We start from the raw sequence: 24,694 nt of genomic DNA, 5'->3' as shown, positions 1-24,694 counted from the left end.
TCAGTGAAATAACTTTTTCTTCCTAATGACCTGATTGAAAAGCTTCTGCACCTCTGCCCCTCATTTCTCATGTGAAGTCAGCAAACTGAATTCCTCAACTTGAGCTCCAAGAAGGTGGGGTTTTTGTCTGTTTTCTACGCTGTAATACTTCCAGCGCCCAGAAGCATACCTAGCACACATTTGTTGAGAGTAAATACTCATGCACTTCACACCCTGCTTAGAGATGACAAACTTTGGCCAGGACGCCTGTCCACCCACTTCTCGGAATTCAGCCTCTCAGGATTTAGGTAGGTCAAAGTAAAAAACAAAAAACTTTCCAGCACCCACAGGTGAGGATATTATGCAAAACACGTCGCTTGTCTTGAGATAAGTTTCATTTGGAGGGGAAAGTACATTTCTCCAGAGACAAATCAAAGCGTGTTTTTGCGTCGAGTGCCCTGCTTCTGCCTTCCGGGTCAAACGGGACACCGGACTTAACAACACATAAGTAGGGCAAGCGGCGGGCTACTAGCTTCACCCGCCTCTTTTCTTCCACTCCCGCCTCTTTCCATTCCTACGCAGACGGGTGGGGTCCGCCTCTGCGTAGGAATGGAAAGGGGCCGGAAGGGGCCGGGCCGCAGGCGCCCAGACTTCCGGCACGCAGCCGGGCTGCCCTGCCGGTAGTTCTAACGCGAGGCGCGCGAGCGGACTTCGTGACGTCAAGGAAGGCGGTGGGACGGGGGACGTGTTGGGCATGCGCAATAGATCGACTTCGCCGACCCTGGCCCCGCCGCCAGTAAAGGACCTGCTCAAGTTTTGTGGCGGAGAGCGGGCGCCTAGCGGCTTTCTTGCCGGCGGGCAGGAAACTGGCAGGAGTTCCTGAGCCTGAACGTGCAGCGGAAGTAGAAGAACGTATGTATGTGTGAGAGAGACCTCTGCCTCATTTAACAAATTACGATACTATGCTCAGGAAACGGTGTAGGGGTTGAGGTGAGCCCATAGTCCGAGGGTCCGTGGATGTCCACTAGTAGGGGAAGGCGGGACCAGCAGAAGTTAAAATACAACCCTCTTGCAATTCTACCCGATTTCATTTATTTACTTTTCTGTCTCAGGGTGAGATGGTTGGTAGTCCACATTCTAGTGTATATTAGTTTAATCAGATTGCTATTCTTACAACTATTGGCGGGAAGAGAAGGGGGAGTTGGCAGTGAAAAGAGTGCATTTGGAACCTAGAACTCTATCTCAGAGGGCAGTTTTAGGTGAAATGCTCAGAATTTTGCCAAAAACTCCTCTGCTTCCTTTCTGCCCCAAACCCCTTAAGGTTTGAATCAGAGAAAATAAATAAAAACAGGTAAAATTCAGCCAGAGAGAATATAAATCTAGCCGTAGGCTAGAAAGACACTTGAATTTGGGACTAATGGAGGCCAAGTCAACCAAAAAATCAGATAGCATTGGTGACCCCATCTTGTCTGGGCTAGGTTAGCATTCCAAAGCAGAGGGAGGGGAAAATGGCCTCTGGAAGATGCTGTAAGACTTAAGGGAAAGTTGTTGGCAGGTTTCCTGGTATGTCACTAGCTGGTGTTAATAATCCCCTGCTACTGCTTTGTTTTTAGGCCCTTCTTCAAGTGTCTGGAGCTCAGAGATGCAGCCCAGGGGAGGGAAATGTGACTAGTTGAGGAGGCCATGCTTACTGTTGCTGCCAGATCCCATGTCAGCACCAATTCCTCAGATGCTGGTGGCAGCTGCTCAGCAGACCCTGGGCATGGGAAAGAGACGAGGCCCACCCCGAGCTGTGTGCCTTCATCTAGCCGGAGAGGTGCTGGCTGTGGCCAGGGGACTGAAGCCAGCTCTGCTCTATGATTGCAACTGTGCAGGGGCAGCAGAGCTCCAGAGCTATCTGGAGGAGCTGCAGGGCCTGGGCTTCCCAACCCAGGGACTTCACATCCTTGAGATTGGAGAAAACAGCCTGATTGTCCTTCCTGAGCATGTGTGTCGGCATTTGGAGCAGGTGCTGCTTGGTACCATACTCTTTGTGGATGTTTCAAGCTCTCAACTTCACCCTTCCGTCTGCTCCCTGGACCAGCTTCAGGACTTGAAGGCCCTCGTGGCTGAGATCATCACACATTTGCAGGGGCCATGGAGGGACCGATCCCTGGCCGTCTCCTGCAGCAGGCTCCATTCCTCAGACTGGAATCTCTGTACTGTGTTTGGGGTCCTCCTGGGCTATCCTGTCCCCTATACTTTTCACATGAACCAGGGAGATGACAACTGCTTAGCCCAGACTCCACTACGGGTGTTCACTGCCCGGATCTCATGGCTACGTGGTCAACCACCAGTCTTGCTCTATTCCTTTAGTGTCCCAGAGAGCTTGTTCCCATCCTTGAAGGACATTCTAAACACTTGGGAGAAGGACCTTAGAACTCGATGTAGGACTCAAAATGACTTCGCTGGCCTCAGCATCTCTTCTGAGATAGTCACACTGCCGGCTGTGGCCCTCTGACTTTTAACTCTTTTCCTGTGTAGAAGGAGCTCGGTAAATGATCAGCTCTCGGTCAGAGATGGCAAATAGGAATCATCTCAAGTGCCAATTCCAAGCATCTCGAGGACACTAGGGAAGAATGCTGTAATAAATTTGCCATTTTTATGCTGAACTGGACTAGGGAGAGTAGACCAGGATGCTTCAGGAATAAACAGAGTTCTCTGGAACAGAGGCCATCAGGTGAAGTTTATTTGTTTATTTTTACAGCAGGTTAAAAAAATAATGAGAGTCAGAAATCTCAGTTGAGTTGGAAAAACCCACACATTGAAGTACCCAGACCTGAGTTTTTTACTGAATTTCTCGCTTCTGATTTTTACCCAAGGCAGCTGTCACCAGTTATTCAGAGCTTCAGGCTGTCCTTATTGGCCAGGAACACTGCCACTGCTATAGCAATCAGTGCCATCAGCATCAGGAGCCATCGGCCACATTGCCTCTGTGAGGAGGAAGGGGGAGAGAAGAGAAAGAGGCCATGGGTTAGTCAGAGAAGATGCAGGCAAAAATAATCTTCCTTCTTCCCATTCTAGCCCAGTGGAAAACCTTGGGTTGGTGGAGAAGAAAAAGCTTTTTATATCTCTGTCTCTCTCACTTTGCCACCTCCCTCGGGATAAAACCACGTTCCAGTGGTCACTGGCCCAGCGAACCACAGCCAGCAGGGGCCAGGTACTTAAATACTGATATGAATAATCAAAAGTGGAAAATAACTCAGCAAAATTGTATTCTGTTTATATTCCTTTTCTCGTCACTCTCTCTTTGCCACTATGCTCATAATAGACTAAAAGAACACCATTTCATACTTCAGCTAGTAGTAAGTTTTTCCCTTCAGGCTCAGGCGTTCCATGAAAATTAGGCTTGGAGGCATGAGCCAGTGTTTCTTTACATGGTTGCTATACTCTCAGTACAGTATAAACCAAGCTGAACGGGGCCGGCTGGTCAGATGTTGGCATGGGCTAAACAATTTTATGGGCAAGATTTGGCTAAAGGAGGAATCGTCCCACCATCACCTAGGGCTGTATGGGAGGATAGACCGTCTTACTCTGGGAGGCAGTTGCTGGCTCTGGTTCAGCTCTTCTCGGCAATGCTGCAGCTTACGCAGGCAGGAGAGATACTCATCGCTGAGGCTGTCTAATTCTGAATGCAGTTCTCTGCACTGTGCGGGGAGGGAGGGGGAGACCACCACCAAGGTCATCAAGACAGTTCTGTCAGGGACAGAGCCCAGGTAGGGGAGAGGGCCCTGTGTAAGTTACCCTGTCATTCATTTGGAATTTTTACCTCCATCCTCCCCAGCTTTTCTCAGAGCTTTCAGTTTGCCTTCTGACTGTCTCACCTAGTTTATTTGTAATGTGTTCATTTAAATGATTGATTATAATGCATATTATTATATATTATACATGTGTGACAGTTGTATGTGCCAGTGCTTTGTAAATGGAGACACACAAAAATGAAGTTCCTACAGCATACACAACCTGGAAGTGATCTTAGTGCAAGTCTCTTTGCTGGGAACTAGTTGCATGTGAACACTTCTGGAGCTACGTATTTCTGTGAGTATGCAGATAGGAAGAGTTTTGTTATTTAAAAGACGCTGTATGAAGTTTTAAGATACTCAATGTAGGACAAAGTTTGAGGAGTTAATGTGTTTGTTAAATGTGTTTGAGTTTAGGTTGACTTTCTGAGAAGTAACTCTTTAGTAAAACCTTGAATAAGGGTTGGTATAAATAAGAGAAAAGATTGACAATTTAACCCGAAAGCAAAGATGTTTTATTCAGGCCTAAATGAATACCTGCAGGCATCCAATCACAACTTAAGCTCTGAAATGCCTGTTGTCTGGCTGCCTCCCAGCAGTTTCCCTATCACTGTAGGGTGAGCCCCTTACTATCTGAGGTCACCATCTCACCTCCTTTTCCTTGGCCAGGAGCTGCAAAGTTTTCTTTTGGAGCTGGTCTCTGAAATCCCAGTCTTTCTCCTTCCCTGGACCGTCAGGCTCCACTTCGTTATGGGAGGGCTTTGGACTCCACCCAGGCAAAGCCTGATCTAAAAAATCAGCCAGATTCGCAGTGATAGTGAGGCCCATACCGCTGAGGAATGGCCCCTACACACTGAGAGAACCCCTAGGCGGGAGGGTTAAGGAAGGGCCTGTCCCTGGCCAGACTGTGTGGATTGCAATTCTCTGACTTTTAAAGAACATCCACTGGGACCCTGCCCAGACTGGACAGAGAACGGGAATTTGAGCCCCTTGAGGGCAAGGTTGGCATTTTACTTCTCTCTGTATCTCTAGTCCTGTCTAAAGCCAGATACTTTTAGAAAATACTTATTAATTTAGTGTCTTTGGTTGCATGTCACATCTTTTAGTCTGGGAGTTTTGCTGGATGCTTCAGTATAACTCCATTTTCCTTCTGTCCTTGTTTCAAAATGATGAGATGAGAATGGCAGTCATATAACTCATCTTCATGTAGTTAAAGATGGTTTTTCAGTCACCTGGCAGTCTGCATCTTGGTGAAGAGAGCCCTGGACTGGGAGTCAGAAATTCTGGATTGTTGTCATAGCTGTGTCCTTAATTTGTGTGACCATAGACCTTCATTTACCTTCATTTTCTTATCCATCCTATGTGGGCATAATAATTCCTTCTTTATATTTTACCCAGTGACTGTGATGACAAAACAGAGGGCCATGTGCAGTGGATAAATGAGGAGCTTTTGCCTCTCCAGATGTATGATGAATTCGTCTCAGGAAGCTAAGGCAGCAGACTTGAGGGCTGAGAGTGAGGTGACTGTGGCATGTGACGTGTTTTCTACTTGGGGAGCTGGATGTGGTTTGGAAAGTTCAGGGTAAAAATTAACATAAAATCCTGAGTTCAAAATCAATTTATTGAAATATTCAATACAGACATATGTTTTCAGAGGGAGTAGAAATCCTTTTCACAGTTTATATACCTCTCAGGATAGGAGGCTAACTGAAGTATTTTCAGAGCCAGTGATGAGTCCTTAAAATGCTCCTCTAGCTCCCTAACCTAATAGACTCCCAGAACTGGGTGGGACTCCAAGAGGTCATGTAGTCCATCCCTCTGTCTCTAGGCGGACAAGGAAAGAGCAATATCTTAGAATTTGTGGAAATAAATTTGCTGACCTTTCTTTGTTAAGAGTTTCTCCTGTTCTTGAAGCTGTAAGGATTGATTCTGAAGCAGACCTGTTGGAAAACACAAGGAACTTTTCTGTGCTAGCATATTTACTGCGAAGAGTATCTTTTCAGAACTTTGCTTAGAACCTTAATGATTGTGTTCCCATCTGTAGTTGGTTGAACTGTGTCTCCCCCCCTGCCCCCCACAAATTCATATGTCAAAGCCCTAACTCCCAGTACTTCAGAATGTGACCCTGTTTGGAGATAGGTTCTTTGCAGAGGTAATCAAGTTAAAATAGGACATCAGAATGGGCCCTGACCTAATATGACTGACGTCCTTATATGAAGGGGTAATTTGGATACAGACATAGATGGATGGAAGACGTGTGAAGAGATGGACAAGACAGCCATCTCCAAAACAAGGAGAGCGATCTAGAACAGATCCTTCCCCCAGAGCCCTCAGAAGGAACCAACCCTGCCTGACACCTTGATTTTGGACTTCCAGCCTCTAGCACTATGAGAATGTAAATGTCTGTTCTTTAAGTCACCCAGTTTGTGGTGCTGTGTTATGAACACACCATCCTTATGTCTTTTCCTACCATGTACATTTAAGTCTCTGCTTAAATGTTACCCTAGAAGAAAGACTTTCCCAGATGACCCTGTGTAAAATAGCAACTATTTTCTCTTTAACCTGCTTTATTTTCTTCTCTAGCCGTTGTTAATACCTGACACATATTTGTTCATAGAAACTCCGTAGTCCACTGTAGTGTTTCCTTAGAATGTAAGCTTTGTTAGGGAAGAAACAGTGCCAGCTCTGTTCATTACTGTATCCTCAGTGTGTATCTAGGGTGCCTGGCACTTGGTAGGGGCTCAATAAATATGTATTGAATAAATAAAGGCATGATTTTGAAGTGACTTGCCCATTCAGCTCCCGCTGTGTAGGAGCCTGGCTTCTGCTGGTGTTCTTTTTCCCTTACCCCTATGGCTGCCTTGCTGTTTTCATATTCATTGCTGTTTGCATGAAACTTCTCTGTCAGGGTGTCAGAGGTTAAGGTGTTGGGCAACCAGCAGAGCTATTAATTGAATCAGGTTCTCCAGCTTTTCAGAAATTGCCTGCTTTTCTTCTGAGACGTCCCTTTTCCTCTTTGGCCTCAACATGTAATTTTGAAGTGGACTGAGGCATATGTAGTGTGAGCTTACTTTCTGAACCATTCCTAGTGACAGAGGTCTATGTGACATATGTACATAATGAATTAGAATATATAAAATAAGAACTACCTTAGAAAACTCAACACGTTTTGAAATCTGCAGTTCTGGGGGAAATGCAGGTGGTTGTCAGAGAACATGGTGGAGAAAAGTAGAAACAAAAAAACCCAGAGGCTAATGTGGAACTTGTGAAGAGCTGTAAATGACCTCACTGCACAAGAAGAGGGTCTGAAAATGCAGAGGTAGAGGATATGCCAAGGACCGGGCTCCCCATCCCTCCTTTGGGTGCCTTTCGTGGGGCAGGAACCCCAAGAACACCAAAAAGCCACCTGTGCTACTTTCAGAATCTGGAAAGGGGACTTACTCTGCAACTGCTGTACTTTGGTCACCAGGGCGAGTTTCTCCTCCTCTGACCTCTTTAGTTGATCTGAAAATGAAATAATGCAAACCAAAATAGAAGAACCTAAGACTTAATGAGCTCACCCCGGAGGCTGGAAATTAGATGCTGTCTTGCCCATGGCCTCTGACAAGTGTCAAGTGCAAGTTGCTCTTTCTTCTGCTTGTCCCAGTTTGGAAGAGGTGAACCAGAACCCGACTACCTGGGATTTCATCTGCATCAACAGTGGGCTGAATTAAGGGTTATATGTGCACATAATTTGGTCCTCTCTCAGCTGACAGAGGCTGTGACTGGGAAACCTTCACCATGCCTTGTGTTTCAACTGACCTTTCCTTTAAATTAGGAATGCGGCCTTGACATGGGACTGCTGTGTTCTGGCTTAGAGGGATGGGCTGGATCCTTTCAGTCTCGGATGATTAAAACAGCCTTGACTTTTTCTCAAAGTCAAATGAAATCGCCAAGTCAACCAAACAAACAAGTGAAAGACTGAAGCCTTTCCACCCAGCTTCCTTTCTCTGGGCTCCTTCAGCCAGAGGCCTCCAAGGAGAAGGGTACCTTGTAGGTGCTGGGTATCCGAGCTGCACAGGTCCCTGTCCCCCTGCAGGCGTTCAATCTTGGCCTGCAGCTCCTGGTGCGCATTCTCCAGAAGTCGTAGGGCCTGGTTCATCTGCAAGTCTCTACTGTCTGCTCCCTGGAAGGAGGAGGAGGGGTGGACACAAGCAGGTCAGTGCTAGGGTGGAGGTGGGGGGCAGATCCCAAGGAAGAGGAAAACTGTAGAAAATTGTGGAATTTTAGAGCTGGAAAGAGTCTTAGGGAAATGGAAAAATAGGAAAAGTTTTTAAATGCTTTGCTCTATTCCTCACGCTTACAGCAAACAGTGCATTAGATTTTTGATGTTCACAAGGGATACATTTGGGTAACTGCCCAAATTAAGGAATACTGAATCATCACTTTTCTAGATGTCTTCACTTTGTCTTTACTTCTCATTCTCACGCTATCCGGGGTGGGGCGGGGTGCGGGTAGTATCATTTTTCACAACGAATTAAGGTTAAAAAGAAAAGGGCCTTCAGGAGAGTTGCCTTGTAGGTGATTCGAGGAAGAGAACAGTGGGTGAGGTGTGGCTGCGGTGCAGCGCCCAGCGAGGTTCCCTCCTGTGATAAGACGACTCACTTGCTGTTTCTAAACAAATGGGCTTTTTTTTTTAAAACAAAGAATTTTAATGTCCTTTGAGAAATTCTTTGCCTTTTAAAATAAAAAATTAAAGAACAATATAAGAATAATTTGTACCTAAGACTATAAAAAGTGAGAAACAAAAAAAAAATGAGAAGCAAATAAATTCTAAGGTTTTTGTTTTTTAATAGATTTGAAAGGAAATCTATAGATAAATCTTAAATGTTTTTAACCCCCATTCCTCTGTCTGATCTGTTCTTCCTTTTTCTACATTTGGAACATTAATTCTTCATAAACAAATATGATGTCAATGAGTACAAACTGCTCGAGGTAATAAGGGAATTACAAATGTCTTTTTAATGACTTTTAACTAGAGTTGCACTCTTCTTCATTGCTAATAATAGGATATTGTATATAAAACTCAAACACATTGATTTCTGGACCACCATCCCCCCAACAAATTCTTTACAATCACTCAAAATGTTCCCCTTTCTCCCTGCTCACCTTAGAGCCACACATTAAGGTTTAGGTTGTTAAAAAACATAACAAATCAAACAAACGAAAACAACTTTCACACTTAATTGATCTTATTTCTAGAACTGGCACACACTAGGATTCTCAGATCCCAGCTTCAGTAAAAGTATAAAGAGACACTTTTGAGGTGGGTCCTCGAAATTCCAAACCAAGTAAGTAAAATCTGCGAAAAACAATAGCTAATATTTATTGAGAGCTTATATGTGCGAGGCATTGTGCTAAGTGCTTTGCATGGATTTCCTCACCTAATCCTCACAACAATCTTATGATAGAGGTACCATTATTATCCTCATTTTACCGATGTGGAAACTGAGGCTTAGGAGGTTAGTTAACTCCTTCAAGGTAAACACGGATTGGAAATGATGGAACCCTTGAGAATGCCAAGGGTCTACAGTAATGGCTTAAAAAACACATTGGCAAGATGTGTTAATTGATACTCAAACTGTAAGTAAACTGGTGACATTTGTTCTCCGCCAGTAGTGGGCATTTCTGAACTGGATGCCCTGCTGGGATGGGGTGCAGAGAGTGGGTTGGGGTATGACAGTAGGCTGATGACTCTTCCAGCCCAGCCCTTTGCATTTGGATGATGTCATTTCAATGAACACTTAGGTCATTAGCATGAGCAGTGCAGACATCCTTGCTAAACTCAAAATTAGCTTTGGGGCCCCTTGCCCAGCAGCAGCTTCTCTCATCACTGCTGTCAACACTTCCCTCCCCTAAACCCTGCCTTCCCTTCCCACCTCCCTACCCCCAGGGCCTGGTACCTGCAGTTTGGACTGAAGCACGTGGAGCTGGCTCTCCAGCTCCCTGTGCTGGGTCCCCAGGGCCCTCCAGTCCTCCTTCAGAGCCTCGTACTGGCTCTTCCACTCTTCACACTTCTTCTCGGCCAGAGCCAGGGACCGCTGAGGGAGATCAGAGAAGAGGGTGGTGCCTTGGGGGTTCCAGGGAGTCGTGCAGCTGGCTCCCTTGCCACCCAGACTGCCCCAGGGTTCCCAGCCCCAAGGATTATGGAGCATCCCCACACCTGTGTGCTCTGCAGTTGCTGTTCTGCACTCATTTTCTCCTCCAGCACTTTCTGCAGTGACTCCTTGGCCTTCTGCTCATAGCTGTTTTTCTGGTCTTCCATCTCTAATAGCACCTTATTCATTCCCCAAGGAGTGTATTTCTGTAAATTGGAGGCAATTCAACAAATACACATTGAGCTACTGTGTGCTAAAGCCTGAGCAGGGATACAGAAATGAAAAGAAATGGGTCCTTGCCCACAGGGCAGAGATGTCAGTAATCTGGTGGACCTTCTTCCAGGCTGGAGGCAGGAAGGGAGAGTCCCTCAGGTGATGTGAGAGGTGAGTGGGGATAATAAACTGCCCTGGGCATGCTGGGCATTCTCCCCTAGGCCTTCCACAGGCACTTGAAATCCAACATTTCCAAAGGGACATCATCTTTCTAAACCTGCTCCTATCTCAGTGACCAGCATCACCACCCACCCAGTCTCCCAAACCCTAAACCAGGGAATCATCCTTGATTTCTCTCTCACCTTCTCCAAGGAATCAGTTCATCATCAAGCTTTGTCAAGTCAACGTCTTTAACAGCTCGTATCTGTATCCTCTATCCCTACTGCCACCTCCTTAGTTCAGACCCTAGTAATACTATTATATGGATTATATAGAGACTATATATTATCTTCATGCCTTGCCTCCCTTCAAACCCTTTTCAGTCCTGCAGCTAGAGGGTTCTTTCTAAAATTTAAATCTGATCACGTCACAACCTGCTTAAATCTCTCAGTGCTTCTCAGTGTTCTAAGGATCAGGTCCAAACTCCTTGGCATGGTTCCTACTTACAAGCCCAGACTTTCATCTCATGCTGCCTCCACGCAAGCTGAACTGCTTGTAGGTCCCCTAAGCACTGTGCTTTTCAGCGTCTGCCTTTGCCCATAAAGCTTCTTCTACTTAGAGTATCATGACCCAAACTTTTCACCTGGTTAACTTCTACCCATGTTCAAGATTCAGCCCTAGAATCATAAATTCTGATAAACTTGGTCAACCATACCTAACCCCCGACTCTTTATGGATTAGGTAGTTTTACTGGTGTTCACATAATATCTATATTTCTATCTATTGACTCATCTATCTCCTTTAAGGGATTGTAAACTCCTTTGAGGCAGGGAGCATTTTTTAAAAAATAAAATTATTTTTATAGGCTTGGGGATCTGAACAATATTCAGTAAAGTCAAGTTTTAAAAATTAATACATTTGTATTTTTAGAATTTCTCCTGGCTTTAAGATCAAAAAGAAAAAGACACAAGAGCAGCTTTGCAAATTCACTGGGGGTCTTGCCCTTCCAGTGCTTTTCATTTTTATGCCCTGTGATTTTTGGGAAAGCAGGAGCCTTTTACTATCGATTCTGGGTTACCCAACTGGGTAAGAGATAGTCTAGATAACGCAAATTTAGAGTTCAATATGAAATCATTTCCATCTAGCTTTGGAATCATCTGAAAATTTGGATTTAAATGTTGAGTGGGTCTTATGTTCTTGGAATTGTCATTAGAAACCAGATACAGGAGTTACTGGTTGAGATCATACATGGTTATGTCCGGGTTATTGGACTTAACCATGCTGGTCACTGGCCAGCTTTATCCCCCACTGAAAACGCGTAGACTGGCATTCTGGATTATATGTCAGTCTCTTATGAGCTTGGTTGGCATTACTGAAAAAATAAAAGTTGTGGATCCGCAAACCCATAGACTATATAGACTATGTTCCCCTGCAAAATTCTAACTACATGGCCACCTTATCTTCCTAACAAACATCAAGTGGGAGCAGTCTGGCCGGTCCATCTCGTTCTCTTGACTTATCTCCCTGCCTGTCAGAAATCTATCACTTCTCGAGTGTGAAAACTGACTTTTTTCTCTCTCATATAATCCAAGATCAGGCCAATCAAGAGATTACCAGAGCTGGATAACAATGCCACAGAAAGCCAGGAGTCACAGTCTTTTACTTTCTCCCAGGGATTGCTGCTAGATAAAAGTTGCCCATGGGATGAAAATCATTTTGCGAGACTTCATTGCAATATCCAACTCATCTGTTCAAATATTAGGGCCTATGAAGTTCTATCCAGGCGAGCTGAATCTTTACCAAGGGCCTCTCCCTATGTTTCCAGGTATTCTAATGTTCCCCTGGAGCTGGCAAAGTGCTTAGTGCTGGGCTTCCTTTCCTAGGGTGCAAAGTGAAGGACACCAGGAGAAAGGGAGAGGGGGATGGAGATAGTGTTTCGGTGAATTGGAGACCAAAGTGAAAATGGTAAAGGCCAGAACGGGGTGAGTAGGGATGGGTGCATTAATCTCTAGCAGGTGATGTTTCTAGAGAGTAAGCTTGAGGTTCAAGCATTCTCTCCCTTAATTCTAGATTCCTGGGCTAGAAGTGTCCTCCAGAATGCTTACCTGGGTACAGGTGTACAGCTGGTTTTCCAAAGATCTCAGTTTGCCCTTCAATTTGTCTTCATTAAGCTGGCCCTGGAGCAAATGGGATGAGTTAGCCAGAATACAGCTTGGGCCAGAATATAGCATGCAAAGAGTTTTGTTCTGTATTCCCAGCCTACTGCCTAGAATAAACAGTGTTTGTGGAATTGAGCTCTTTCAGGAGGTAGAGAGGGGGAGAGATGACGAAGGATGTTTGGAAAGAAGAGGATCTTTTCCTCTTTCTCTGTAATAGGAGAAGGAAGAATCAGACTGGCCCCCAAAGTCTTCTGTGTACCTTGAGGTTTTGTATCAAATGGCTCAGGGTATCATAGCAGGGGCCCATTTGAAGGAAAGCTTCTAAGCTCTCCTTTTCTTCTTTCATTACCTCTCTCCCCTGTCTGTCCAGGCACTTCTGTACTCCTCACCTCCTCTCAGTCTAGTACATGGCCTTTTACCTCTAAAGGCCAATAGGACTAAAGGGGTCTCCCCTCCCAGGGGGAATATACATCCCTCCCTTACCCCCTGTTATGGGGTGAATTATGTCCCCCTAACCTCCCCCCAACGTTCATACGTTGACCTCCTAATCCCCAGTACCTCAGAAGGTGACTGTATTTGGAGATAAGTTCTTTAAAGAGATAATTGAGGTCCTTAGAGTGGGCCCTAATCCAATATGACTGGTGTCCTCATAAGAAGAGGAGATTTGAACATCAGGATATGCAGAGGGAAGACCATATGAGGACACAGGGAGGAGAAAGCCATCTGCAAGCCAAGGAGAGAGGCCTCAGAAGAAACCAACCCTGTCGACACCTTGTTCTCACACTTCTAGCCTCCAGAACTGTGAGAAAATACATTTCTGTTGGTGAAGCCACCCAGTCTGTGGTACTTTGTTATAGCAGCCCTAGCAAACGAATACAGTCCCCTCCCTGCCCTGCGCACACACACACACACACACACGCGCGCGCACGCACACACACACACACACACACGACTCAAGATGAGAAATTCTTTAAGAAAGCAGGAAAGGGATGAGGGATATTAAGGCAGGGTGTGTATGTGTGTGTGGTAGTGACGGTGGTGGTAAGAGGACCTCCCAGAAAGCCACATGCTATTTATTCATGAGCTGGGTCTGTCTAGTGGCATTTTGGACATTCCAAGAGGGATGTAAATCTCAAGGGTGGGGGTGGCGAAAGGCAGGCAGGAAGGCCCGTTATCTGTTTCTCAATTTTTCAGTATTTCTCCTTAGCAGCCGACAGCTTCCTTGCTGCCTTATTCTTTCCTCCACCTGTAGACATTTTCCTTTTTCCCAGGTAGGGGTTTTGTACCTCCAGTCCTGAGTCTGATTTAAGGTTGTGTGTGTGAGGAGGTGAGGGCGGGGAGGTGCCGTGGATGAGAGCCAGTTTCCCAGAGAAAAGGCCATGGGTCTCTTTAGCAGTAACCGGTTCTCATATCCGTTCGCTGGCTTTTCCAACCAGGCCCCGTGGGATGCTTGTGAGGTCTAGAAATTACATTTCTCCTCAGGCCTGAGACGCCACGGTCCCTCTCCGTCGGGCGGCTTGGACGTTTCCAACCCTTACAACGTTTCTGGTCTGTAACGGCCAGAGGGCAGAGGAGCCTCTGTTTTGAGGTCTGTCCCCCTCACTGAGTTTCAGGGCACCTGGGAGAGGCAGGAAGTGGTATCTCACAGCTCCTGTTTTGATCTTGTTTGACTGATTCTTCTAACCCTGGGAGCCAGGGGGCGCCTCCACCCTTTTTCCTTCCTGTATTCCTCAGCGGGGCCTTGCAAAAGAGAAAGGCTTTGCCAAAAATAATTTTTCAAAGTGCCTCCTGCTATTAATGTTTTTCATAATGTCTGGCGTGAGAGCCGAGAGTCAGGATTTGGCATCTACAATAACCACAGGGCTTTGGGACAGATAGAACAGAGGGACAAAGACTTCCACTGTTCTGGGCTCCGGAGTAACTGGGAAAAGTTACTCCCCTGCATGGCCTGTTCACTATTAATCCACAGGTCCTGAAATCAACCCCCTCCACCTGTACCGCAGCTCCGGGTTCAGATCGTCTGACTCTGTGTATTTTCCTTTGCCTAAACTCTTACTTTGCAGGATGCAATGAAACCCACTAAGTTTGACAGTTTATCTTGCGGTAGTTTCAGAAGAAAACAAACACGCCCAAGGCAATATTCTTACAGTTCCCCCCATCTCCTACCCTCTCTGGGTAGCTCCCTTCTCCTTTCTTAGTACGGTTTTTATCCAGTATTTTTGCCTCTTCCAACTGTTTTTGTGTTTTAGCCACACCCCAGATTACTTTTCCATTCACGTTGTAACAGAAGACAATTCAGGCTAGGCCCTTCAGTGTAGACGAAGGGCCACCCAAGTCTGGGGCTTGAAAACATCTCTGACCCACAGCTCCGCCTGCCCAGACTCCCCAAGGCAGGCAGGAAAGTTGCAGCCAAGTTGTTGCAAATGGGGCATGTGGTTTCCTGGTCTGAGCCCCAGCTCTCCCCACATGAAGCCCAGTGGTACAGTATGGGGGAAGAAGCACTTTTTACAGGCCAGTTGTGGACCTTTTTTGGCAGTTGCATCCCAGGAACCCAGGGTTCAGAGAGCATAGTACCCCCAGTTGTAAAAGGGAGCAAGGTGGAGGCCATACACACCTGGTGCCGGTCTGAGGGCTTCAGCTCCTGCTTCTGCTTGGCTTTCCCCTGCCTCTGATCTCCTCTCCAGAAACACCACCGCCTCACCGCAGAAGCACCAGCCCACTTCTCATCTCTCTGCTCTACTAGAGGTTGCTTAGGGCCTGCAGCCAATCCCCCACTGCGCTGTCATCTTAAGATCTCATTTCCACTTTGCAGAACTTAAAACCCACGTGTGCCCTGCTCTGGGTTTGTATTGCCCCATACTGAGGGCTCGCTTTCTCTACCGCCCGAACTGTTTCTGCTCTGAAGCTTGGACCCAGCTCAGGAGTCTCTGCCGTGCCCCAGGGCCTGTCACATCCAAAAGGCCCAAAGTCAGCTTGAAGGTGGAGGCAACGGAGGGAGCTGATCTCTGGTGTTCTAATGGAGTTTGTGGTGAGCTTCTCTGCATGTGAAGTTGGAGATTCAAATTATGGAGGCCAAATGGAAAAAAAAATAGAGGCCTGAACTTGGCTGAATATCAGAGTCCCTGTTCCGGCCACATTCTTCCACTTACTTTTCCCAAGTACTGCAGTCTGGGACTGTCCTTTCATTGAAGTTGAGCTTTCCAAGGGAGGGGTAGGGGGTTGAATTGTCTTGTTTTGGGGGAAGCAAGAGCTGTTAACTGAAAAATCTGAGACTATTTTTCTTAAAAACAGGAAGCTGAGGGGTTGGTGGGGAGGAAGAAGACAAAAAGGGCGAATATTAGGAGGGGGGGGGAGAAGGGAGGGAGAAAACCACATAGAGGAACTCCTGCCCTCTGCAGGAGCATGGAGTGAAACTGCCCTCAGAGTCTACCTTGGAAATGTCTTTTAATAAATCCTCCCCATTCCCACCACGCCGGCTGTAATTCAAGTTCTGATTGTGTCTTACCTGTGGTATTGCAAGAGCTTTCACCACCCCTACACCCACTCAGAGCCGGGGTCCTCATTGTTGTCAGAGAACCTTTTATAAGGTTTATAAAACACAGATCTGATCAATTGCTTTCAACTCAGTTCCACAGCTATCTTTTTCATTTCACTTCATTTATTTATTTATTTCTTGGCCACGCCGCACGGCACGTGGGATCTTACTTCTCCGACCAGGGATCGAACCCGCACCCCCTGCATTGGAAGAGTGGGGTCTTAACCACTGGACCGCCAAGGAAGTCCCACCACAGCTATCTTAGTACACGTGCTGCCAAGCGAGTGCAACTCCAAGGCTACTGGACAAGCTCCTTCTCAGGATGGGCCGGACACTGCTAAGTGTAGGGCTTTAAACCTGAGGAAAGCGTGGTCCCACTGCGCCCCTGCTTATTGCCTGAGGCAGTGTTTCTCAAACTGGGGTGGCATGCATTCTCATGATATATATATATATATATATATATATATATATGTATATATATATACTTTTCCTTTAAAAGGGAATCTATAACTATTTAAGTTTGAGATACCCTATTCAACAGAAAAAGTTTAAGTGCCATATTTCTAGAGACCTATCTGAGGCCCTTTCGGTCTTATCTTTGGAGCTACTCTGACACAGTCCCTTCATTTCCATCACACTCTGCTATACCCTATGCTTTGTTACACCTAGGCCTGTAATCATTCTGATTCCTTTACTGTAAGCACCCTTTTCCTTTTTCCTTCTTCTTTCCCTTCATCATTCCTGCTTCTGTACTGGTAAACTCCTATTCAACCCTTCCAGACCCCGCTAAAGTGGTCCCTTTGCTTTGGAGTCTACCCTATACCACCTCAGGCAGAAGAATTGCTCCCTTCTCTTTTCTCTGTGTCACTTTGTAGAAAGTGCTGCTACAGCTTTAGCACACTGCAGTAGAGTTATTTATGACCTGTCTCTCTCTTCCTGGCTGCTATAGGAACTCCTAAAGACAAAGGACCCTACTTCTGTCCCTGTAGCACCCAAGCCAGCACATAGTTGGAACTTATCAGATGTCTGTTGAATAAACGAGTGAGACAATCTCAGTTTAGTTCAGCACCGGAAACCACCTGGCATGCACAGCTGTCTGTCTCAGGCTCCTACTCAGCTATGAAAACAACTTCCTTAACCAGCAGGAGCCCTGAACATAAACACCTAAATCCAGGTACAGTGACCGACATGAAGAGGGAGGGCTGAGCCTAGGAGTCTCTTTGACATCACTGCAAACTTCTTAGTTTTGTCCCACGTCTTCCCATCCCATCTCTCTGTCTAAGCACAGCCATCTACGTGGTAAGGTCAGATGTTCACGGAGGCTGGGTGGTTGTGTGTTCTCTCTGTGCACCCGGGGCTTTCTGCTCCAGTGGCATCAAACTGCTTATGGTCCCTGAACATTAATGTCTACGGGTTTCGATGTGGGGTCCAAGGACCCCTGGGAATCCAGGATCTGCAAGGTCTTCCCTTTTCCAACTACATATCTGTGTGAGGCTGGATTTTCCTCATATGCTTCAACCAAAACAATGTATTAACAACAGACTGAATGCAGACGCAAATATGAGAATCTAGCTGTCTTCCGTTCAGACATTAAAAAGATTTGCCAGCTCGGTGCTTTGTGACCACCTAGAAGGGTGGGATAAGGAGGGAGGGAGGAAGACGCAAGAGGGAGGGGATATGGGGATATACGTATGCATATAGCTGATTCACTTTGTTATACAGCAGAAAATAACACAACACTGTAAAGTAATTATACTCCAATAAAGATGTTAAAAAAAAAACAAAAAACAAAACCAAACAAAAATTTGCAAAAGCATAAAACAATGCCACTCCTCTCACTATTTTAAAAAATACTTATTTTTCACAAAAATATATAATTTAGGTTCACATGTAATCTATTTACTATTGTTATTTTAAAATAAATACATATTTTAAGATTCCTGTTTTCATTTCGAAGTGGTAAATATAAAAAGTTCTTTGGATTTTAATAATTTTTTTTAAAGAGTATAAAGGGGTCCTGAGATTAAAAAGCTGGAGACCCATTGCATTAGCCTATATCATGCCTCTGGTTCTTTGCCTATGCTGTATCCCCTGCCCAGAATATAGTTCCTGTTTCCACATTTGCCTGGAAAATACTAATATAACTATAAATATTTCCCTGGTTCTCCCCTTCTGTGGAGTCATTCATTTCTCCTTGTATTCTACTATATCCTGAAAACATTTATTTCTCACATCTCTGCATTGTTTAGGCATCTGTCTCCCTGACAAAACCACAAGCTCTCTAAAAGCAGGAACCCTGTCTAATTAATCTCATTTCCAGTGCTCAGTGTAGAGAACATGACTTATGAATATTTGTTGAATGAATGGACTAAAATCAGGAGGTCTGAATTTTAGTTCCAGTTCTGCCTCTAACTAGCAGTGTGACTGTGGACTAGTCACCTGACCTCCCTGACACTCAGTTTCCTCATTGGCAAAATGAGAAAATTAGCTAATCTCCAAGGTCCCTTCCCACTTTGACATTCACGTCTGGGCTAACTAGTAGGTGTAGGATGGCTTGGAATTAATATTGGTGTGAATCCCATATGAAAATAGTTGCATTTATCACAGTCAGTAATATTAACTGAATTGGACCGTCCTTTCTTTCTTCCAACAAATTAAAAAATGGAAACTCTTGCCTCTTTTGGTTCTGGGTCTTCCCTGGGTGTGTCCTCAGCTGACCACCCTGGATTGAGCCAAGCTCTCCCATAGATTTACCGTGACATGTTTGACCTCTAGGTCTTAGCACTATCTCCCACCTTCGGCCTCTTCAGTAGCAAAAAAGCCCCTTCTCTTGCTGGGATGGTATGGAAAGAAGAATGAGATAGGCACACATAGAAGTCTATGAGCTTTGTTCAAGCAAAGATTTCCCTTACCTTCCAAGAGCTGTCAGAGGCCCGAATCAGGGCAGACAGTAGGTCTTGGAGAATCACCATTTTCTGTTTTAGAACCAGCTCCCTCTGTAGGGCCTCCTGGGGGGCAAAAGGCAAGAGGGTAAGATTAAGTTGGAGGAGAAGGGGGCAGATGGGTGGAGGAGCTGAGGGGAGAATTCACATGTTACTTACTTTGAGGTACTCAGAAAGCTGGATGATTTCCTAGAGAGAAAGAAAAAGGGTATTTAAGAAGATTGTAGGTTCCCTGAAATCCTAGAACATGGAACCCGAGCCAGGATTGGCTTGTGCTGAGTAAACTTTCTTCCTTGACTCAGGGTCCCTCCAGGCCCCCATGTCTATGCTCATCCAGGAAGAGGGTACCCCTCCATCCCAGCTGAGTTTACCGTGGGATTCCAGAATGTCAGAGCTTGGAGGAGCTTAGATGCCATCTGATTCAACACCTTCACCGTGAGGATTTTCTTACCTTATCTAGAACTGCAACTCCATAACTGGAAGAGAAGAAAAAAATGAAAAACAAAAAACAAAAATGACAATGGATCAAAGAAATAAGAGTGTCAGGAGGCAGTGTATTGATTCCTTCTCTGATCTCTTCTGAAGAGCCAGTGGGGACGGGGGGGTGGGGGAAGGCCTTCCTTTTTCTTAATTAAGGTGGACGTGGAAGTTCCTCGTGCTCCTCTCCACATTCTGGGGGAGGGTTCAGGTAAAAGCTTAGAAGACAGGAATGGATGGGCTGTGAAGGAGTTGGGATCAGGAACATGAAAGGTACTCACTTGGTTTGCTGACTGGCATCGTTCTTAATTGTCGGCTGTGTTTCTTCTGCCTTTGTCTGAGTGCCTGAGGGATAGGGATAAGGTGATTCAAAACCCATGGGAGAGGCAGTGAGGGAAGTGGGGAGGGAGGGACTCTCCACTGCCAGCGAGTGGAAATGCCTCGGCCCAGTGAGTGAGGAAGGCCCTGCTCTTACCACGGTGGTGTTTGGGTGGCTTCTTGATGGGAGAGTCCTGTGGTGGAAGGCCCCCAGCCCGGGAGGGGAGGTGGTCAGCCGGATCCCTCCAGGTGCCTGCGGGAGGATGGTGTTGGGTTGCAAAGACCTCGGAGCTGGTCCCTGACACCTGGAAAGCAAGTGGGGGAGGCTGAGAGCCTAGATAGAGCCTCTTAGAACAGGATTCTCCAGCTGACTGCAGAAAGATGAGCCAGTGATCAAGTTTCGGGTCCAGAAAACCAACGGAAGCCATTCAAGCCTTCAAAGCTACAAGGTTATCCCTGCTCCTGCCCTTTTTGTCCTGGCTGGTGGGATCGGTCCTCCTCAGTTCAGGCAAATGGGGAGCTGGGCTTGTCTCCAATTACTCTCTCTAGAGTCCCTGATCCCAGCCACTTACACAGCCGGCATGGTGCTGTGGAAAGAGAACTGGTCTGAGGTGGGAGTGAGGGGATCTGGGATCAGGTCCTGCCTTTTCTTGGTCTCAGTGTCCTGGCTGTATAATGAGGAGCTTGGAGTAGATGGTGTCCAAGGTGCCTTCCTATTCTAGAGGTGGTTTCCTTTCTCTTAGTAACAGCTGGACTATTGTTGAGGTTTTGTGTGAAGAGAAGGTAAATTAGGCAGCTGTATGGAGGAATGTAGCAGTAGTTGTCACAATTTTGCCTGCTATTTTTATATTTTCTTCTTACAAACTAAAAAATTTTATGTTTGTAACATAACACTAAAAGGCTAAGAAATGCCTGTGGCAGCTAATCATGCAGACTAACTCAATCTCAAGAAACCTTAAATAACTGATAGGCTCAGGAAGAGTTCTTTAGGTAACTGTGTTTTCTGTTCTTTTTCTCCTTAAAATTATTTTTTCAACGAAAGCACACAGAAACCTTCTTGCCTTAGAAAGTACACAGCTGGGTTTATTTTACAGCTGGGCTCGAGGATCATTTTTCTGAACAGCACCTCCTGTTGTGGATAACATAGGCACTGGTTAAGAAGGCCCGACAGAGCACCTACTCTGGGGACAGTACAATACCAGTTACTTCCAGGGAATCCGGAGGACCCATCCCTGCTGTCCACATGCTCACAACGTGGATAGGAAGACACAGATGGTTTGCTGGCTGAGTTCGTTTCAACATACCCTGGCTTTTGCCAGCACTGCTCCTTCCCAGGGCAGACTAATGGGCCCTCTAAGAGTTATGCAATCTTAGAGGATTTATAACCTCATAAAAACCACAGAGAGCAGAGGTGGCCTGGAGAAGCTAGGGAAGCTAGGGCTTCCTGGACCAGATGCGGCCTTAGGTGAATGATATTGGAATTGGGATGGCCCAAGAGAAAGAGAGAAGGTGGGTGATGCAACAGCCTTACAGAAGAATAGAGACGAGAAATGTGTGTGTGTGTGTGTGTGTGTGTGTGAGATTCGAGGGAGACATTAAGAAGATTGGTCTGTGTCCCTGGCCTACAGTAAGCATTCATTGAATGTTTGTTGAATGACGGATGAATGAATGCTGTAGAAGATATGTCTAGATAGACTGAATTTGAACTAATACTAGGAATTAGCTATGGAATTGTTTTTAAATTATTTTTTTCTCTCCTAAAAGGCAAGTGCAAAACAAAAAAATAGCTAGACAAAAAACCCCCCAAAACACAACAACAAAAATATCTGTTGAGTAAGAGGCTAAGGGAGACTTTATGATGACTGAGGAAGGAGGGACTTCATTTAAATCACTTCTTAGTGACCTTGAGCCCACCCACCTGCCTTGGTCCTGCACCCCATCCCCTCCAGAGCAGTGTGTCCCTCGACATGGCCCACCTGCTGTCTGGGGGCAGAAATCCTGTTGGCCCAAGACAAGGGCTCCTTGACGTCAGCCGCCTGGCCTGGCCTCCTGGAGGGACCTGACTCCCTGGCCTGCGGGCTCTGTGCCTTGCCTTCCTCCTCCACTTTCAGGTTCCTCCGTCTGAAAAACTGCTGTTGTCGTGCCCTCTGGAGCTGTTCCCTCTGCTGGGTCCTCGGCGCCTTCCCCACCTGGCGGCAAGTGGTCACATTGGGGCGGCAGCGGCGGCTCTCACGGGTCTCCTGCCGGTGCTCGCACTTGGCCTCGTAGCTCTCAGCCCACCGGGCCAAGCCAGAGGCAGGCCTAGGGTCTGGGCTGATCATGATGACCTCCCGAGCACCTGTTGTGCTTGGCTTCCAGTTCCTGGAATAGCTGCCTGGATCTGCCAAGTGCCAAGAGGGAGACAAAGAGGAGGGGTCAGGAGATGGGCAGAAAAATGGCCATCTCCCTGGACGAGGGGGCAGAAATAGCACAGCGTCCCATATGTGTGGGTTGACAACTGAAGAGGGGATGATGTCATACGGGGACTCAGGACTTCTGGATTCAGCCTCTAGACTAATTTCTGCTCTTCTCTGGCCTGCGTCTCCCCTTCTGCAAAGTGGCGAGATTCCTCTGGCTGCCACTTCTTCCTTGACCAAACATCTCACCCTGCCTCTAAGTTAGGGGAATGTGAGAAATAATTGATAAAAATCACTAAAAGCTTCTAGCCTTCTGGAGGGCAGATGGGGCTGTGTTCCTCTTCCAGGGACTTCTAAAGAACCAGTTAAATTGGCTCCCTGATCCCCAATCTAAAAGGAAAGCCAGAATCTTTACTGCTCTCTTGGCCCAGTTGTTACTAACATAGGTGAGTAACTTTTCTCAAAGCCTGGAGGGATAGCCAAACCCCTCGAGGTGCTACCAGTCCTATGACCAGCACTCACTGTCCTCTGCTTAGCCTTTAGCAGCTATCTTGCCAGCCTGGTCCGGGGCATGGTTCGGGAGGGACACCCCATGCTATTGCCTACCGTCATGGAGTCCTGACCTTGGTCCCTTGGCACTCCACTCCTGGCCCAGGACTGGGCTCTGACTCTGAGGTACAGGACAACCCAGATCTGTACTGGCTGAGTACTTGCCACTTGCCCATCACTGGCCAAAACTCATTTCAGAGCTTTCAGCTCAATATCTCTTCAAGTGGCAGGTTCCATTTTTTTAGAATCACCTCCCTGTTAGGGCTAAGTCTGGTGCCAAGTCTGCTTTCCTTAGCCCAAACACAGATTGTGCCATCGAAACCAGCAACCATGTGGATTATACCTAAATAAGGCTATTGCCAAGAAAAAGGAAACCAAAGCAAACAAACAAAAACAGTAACCAAAAGTCTCCAGGGAACCAGGCTTGGAGTAGAGGCCACACTTGCTGCCCTATACATGGCCTTACCTGCTACTCTCATGACCCCAACCCTCACCCCTTCTGCCTTCTCTGTGCCCTTCTCTCTCTTTCCTACTCTCCCTCACCTACCTTCTGCAAATTTGTTCATTCTCCTAGAACCCTCTGGTAGCTTGGCTGAGTTGGGGCTGGACATGGCTAAGCTGGATTCTGAGCACTGGAAATTCTGGTCCCTGCTGTCAGCCTGGAGACTGATGAAGGGAGGGGGACTTCCCCTTAGAGCTGCCGCCTCTCTCTGTCCCACAGCCTCACCACCCACTGCCCTGGGAATCTAGCTCCCGGGGAGGTCAGTGAAGGGATTTCTCAGCTTCACCAACCAGGAGGCATTTGCTGGCTCTGGCCCCTCGGGTTTATTTATAGTCAAACAGACTCAACAGGTAGCAGCAGCCTCTCCGCCCTTTCATTGGAGTTCCCTGCTCCTCCTGGATCAGTCTGGAATTCTCTGCAGTATTCTTGCTCTCTCTTTCTCTCTCTCTGGTCATACGACTCCTTCCGGGGGGGGTGGGGGGGGTCATGGATGGGGCCGTATCACACCTTGAGCGGGGGTCTTACATAGTCAGACCCTGTTGGCTCTCCAATGCCTGACTCTCCAGGCTTGGAGGGGCATCTTCTGGTCTTGGGCAGTGCTGACCCCAAGCAGAACTGTTAGGCTGTCCATGCTTGTCTGCTCGTCTCATCCCTGGGTGCCTCTCCCCTTTCTTTAGGCTTTTCTCCTCACTCCTACTCTGTAGGGTCCCTTCACTTCTCACCTGCCACTTTCTTCGTTTAAAAACGTAGGAAAGGATCTGAGAGGCCCATTCATATTAAATTACGAAGGACTGGGTGTGCAGGTAAACTCCACGTTCAGACTCTATACTTGTGGTGTCCTAAGCCATAGGCCCTAGTTATTCTGCCGTAAATGGGGGAGGCGGGGTGCCCCGACCCTGGACTCAGACTGTGTGGACTCCTGTCCTGGCCCTGTCATCTCCTACCCACGTGCTTTTGAACGAGCTATTAACTGTCTCTATGTCTCCGTCTCCTCATTTATAAAGTGGGAACCTACCTCCTAAGGTTATGAGGATTAAAGAGAAAATGCACGTCAAGCATCTGGGACATCGCACACAATAAATGTTAGCTTTTTATAATAATATGATTATTATCACTCCTGTCCTACTGATCTTGGATATTGAAGACTCAGTGCTATAAGACAAACGTCCCGAGCTAACCTAACACTCCAGGACCGAGAATGCCTCATCCTCCAATTCCCCCGCCCCCTTTCTCTTTGAAGGGACACTCTCTACCCCACGGAGGCGATGCTGGTCCCTGGTTGAAATCATATTTACTGTTGCTCTGTTCATCTGACTTCTGGGTGTGGGCTACAGGGAGAAAGGACTACTCTGTGGTCTGGATACAACTTCCATCTCAGTTAGGCCTGGCAGAAAGGCAAAGAAGAGAGGCCTGCCTGCTTCCCACCTTTAAAATGTGGGGCATTAGGTCCCCTCCCTTGTTGGTTCCAGGTAATCCCTCAGGCTTTGTAGACGAGGCAGATCCCTTGATTGTGGAGAATCCTCCTGCCTCCTTCTGTGAAGAAGAGAGG

The 24,694-nt window shown here is 46.6% G+C and overlaps 2 protein-coding genes across 4 annotated transcripts; one reads left to right on the top strand and one right to left on the bottom strand.

The window, feature by feature from the left end:
- Window positions 1-657: 657 nt before the first annotated feature.
- Window positions 658-8,241, top strand: C3H1orf74 (chromosome 3 C1orf74 homolog). Of its 3 annotated transcripts, none has more exons than XM_061187503.1 (2): window positions 658-891; window positions 1,593-8,241. In XM_061187503.1, the coding sequence occupies exon 2, from the start codon at window positions 1,688-1,690 to the stop codon at window positions 2,477-2,479; it is 792 nt and encodes a 263-aa protein (XP_061043486.1). In that variant the 5' UTR covers window positions 658-891; window positions 1,593-1,687; the 3' UTR covers window positions 2,480-8,241. The 3 variants fall into 3 exon arrangements, with proteins under 3 accessions (XP_061043486.1, XP_061043487.1, XP_061043488.1); XM_061187504.1 differs by having other exon boundaries at window positions 658-895; XM_061187505.1 differs by lacking the exon at window positions 658-891 and adding an exon at window positions 908-969.
- Window positions 2,730-23,265, bottom strand: TRAF3IP3 (TRAF3 interacting protein 3). The gene is made up of 16 exons (XM_061187495.1): window positions 23,191-23,265; window positions 21,675-22,078; window positions 19,856-20,003; window positions 19,662-19,725; window positions 19,355-19,379; window positions 19,063-19,092; window positions 18,874-18,969; window positions 12,373-12,444; window positions 9,961-10,101; window positions 9,701-9,838; window positions 7,788-7,923; window positions 7,200-7,262; window positions 5,639-5,698; window positions 4,410-4,546; window positions 3,552-3,665; window positions 2,730-2,951 (listed from the first exon to the last, which is right to left on the bottom strand). The coding sequence occupies exons 1-16, from the start codon at window positions 23,252-23,254 to the stop codon at window positions 2,859-2,861; spliced, it is 1,785 nt and encodes a 594-aa protein (XP_061043478.1). The 5' UTR covers window positions 23,255-23,265; the 3' UTR covers window positions 2,730-2,858.
- Between the last annotated feature and the right edge of the window lie 1,429 nt (window positions 23,266-24,694).

Source organism: Eubalaena glacialis, chromosome 3 (genome assembly GCF_028564815.1).
Source record: "Eubalaena glacialis isolate mEubGla1 chromosome 3, mEubGla1.1.hap2.+ XY, whole genome shotgun sequence".
NCBI lineage: Eukaryota > Metazoa > Chordata > Mammalia > Artiodactyla > Balaenidae > Eubalaena > Eubalaena glacialis.
Note: the sequence above shows the minus strand (reverse complement) of the source record. Positions and strands in the feature narration are given on the sequence as shown.

What these genes read in the sequence shown, in the direction of transcription:
- TRAF3IP3 (XM_061187495.1), bottom strand. Translation starts at nt 23,254, where the DNA reads ATGTCCAGCCCCAACTCAGCCAAGCTACCAGAGGGTTCTAGGAGAATG. An exon ending in AATGAACAAATTTGCAGAAG is followed by an intron (nt 22,079 to 23,190) that starts GTAGGTGAGGGA and finishes GGCACTTGGCAG; the next exon opens with ATCCAGGCAGCTATTCCAGG. An exon ending in CAAAGTACAGCAGTTGCAGA is followed by an intron (nt 5,699 to 7,199) that starts GTAAGTCCCCTT and finishes GTTTTCCAACAG; the next exon opens with GTCTGCTTCAGAATCAATCC.
- C3H1orf74 (XM_061187503.1), top strand. Translation starts at nt 1,688, where the DNA reads ATGTCAGCACCAATTCCTCAGATGCTGGTGGCAGCTGCTCAGCAGACC.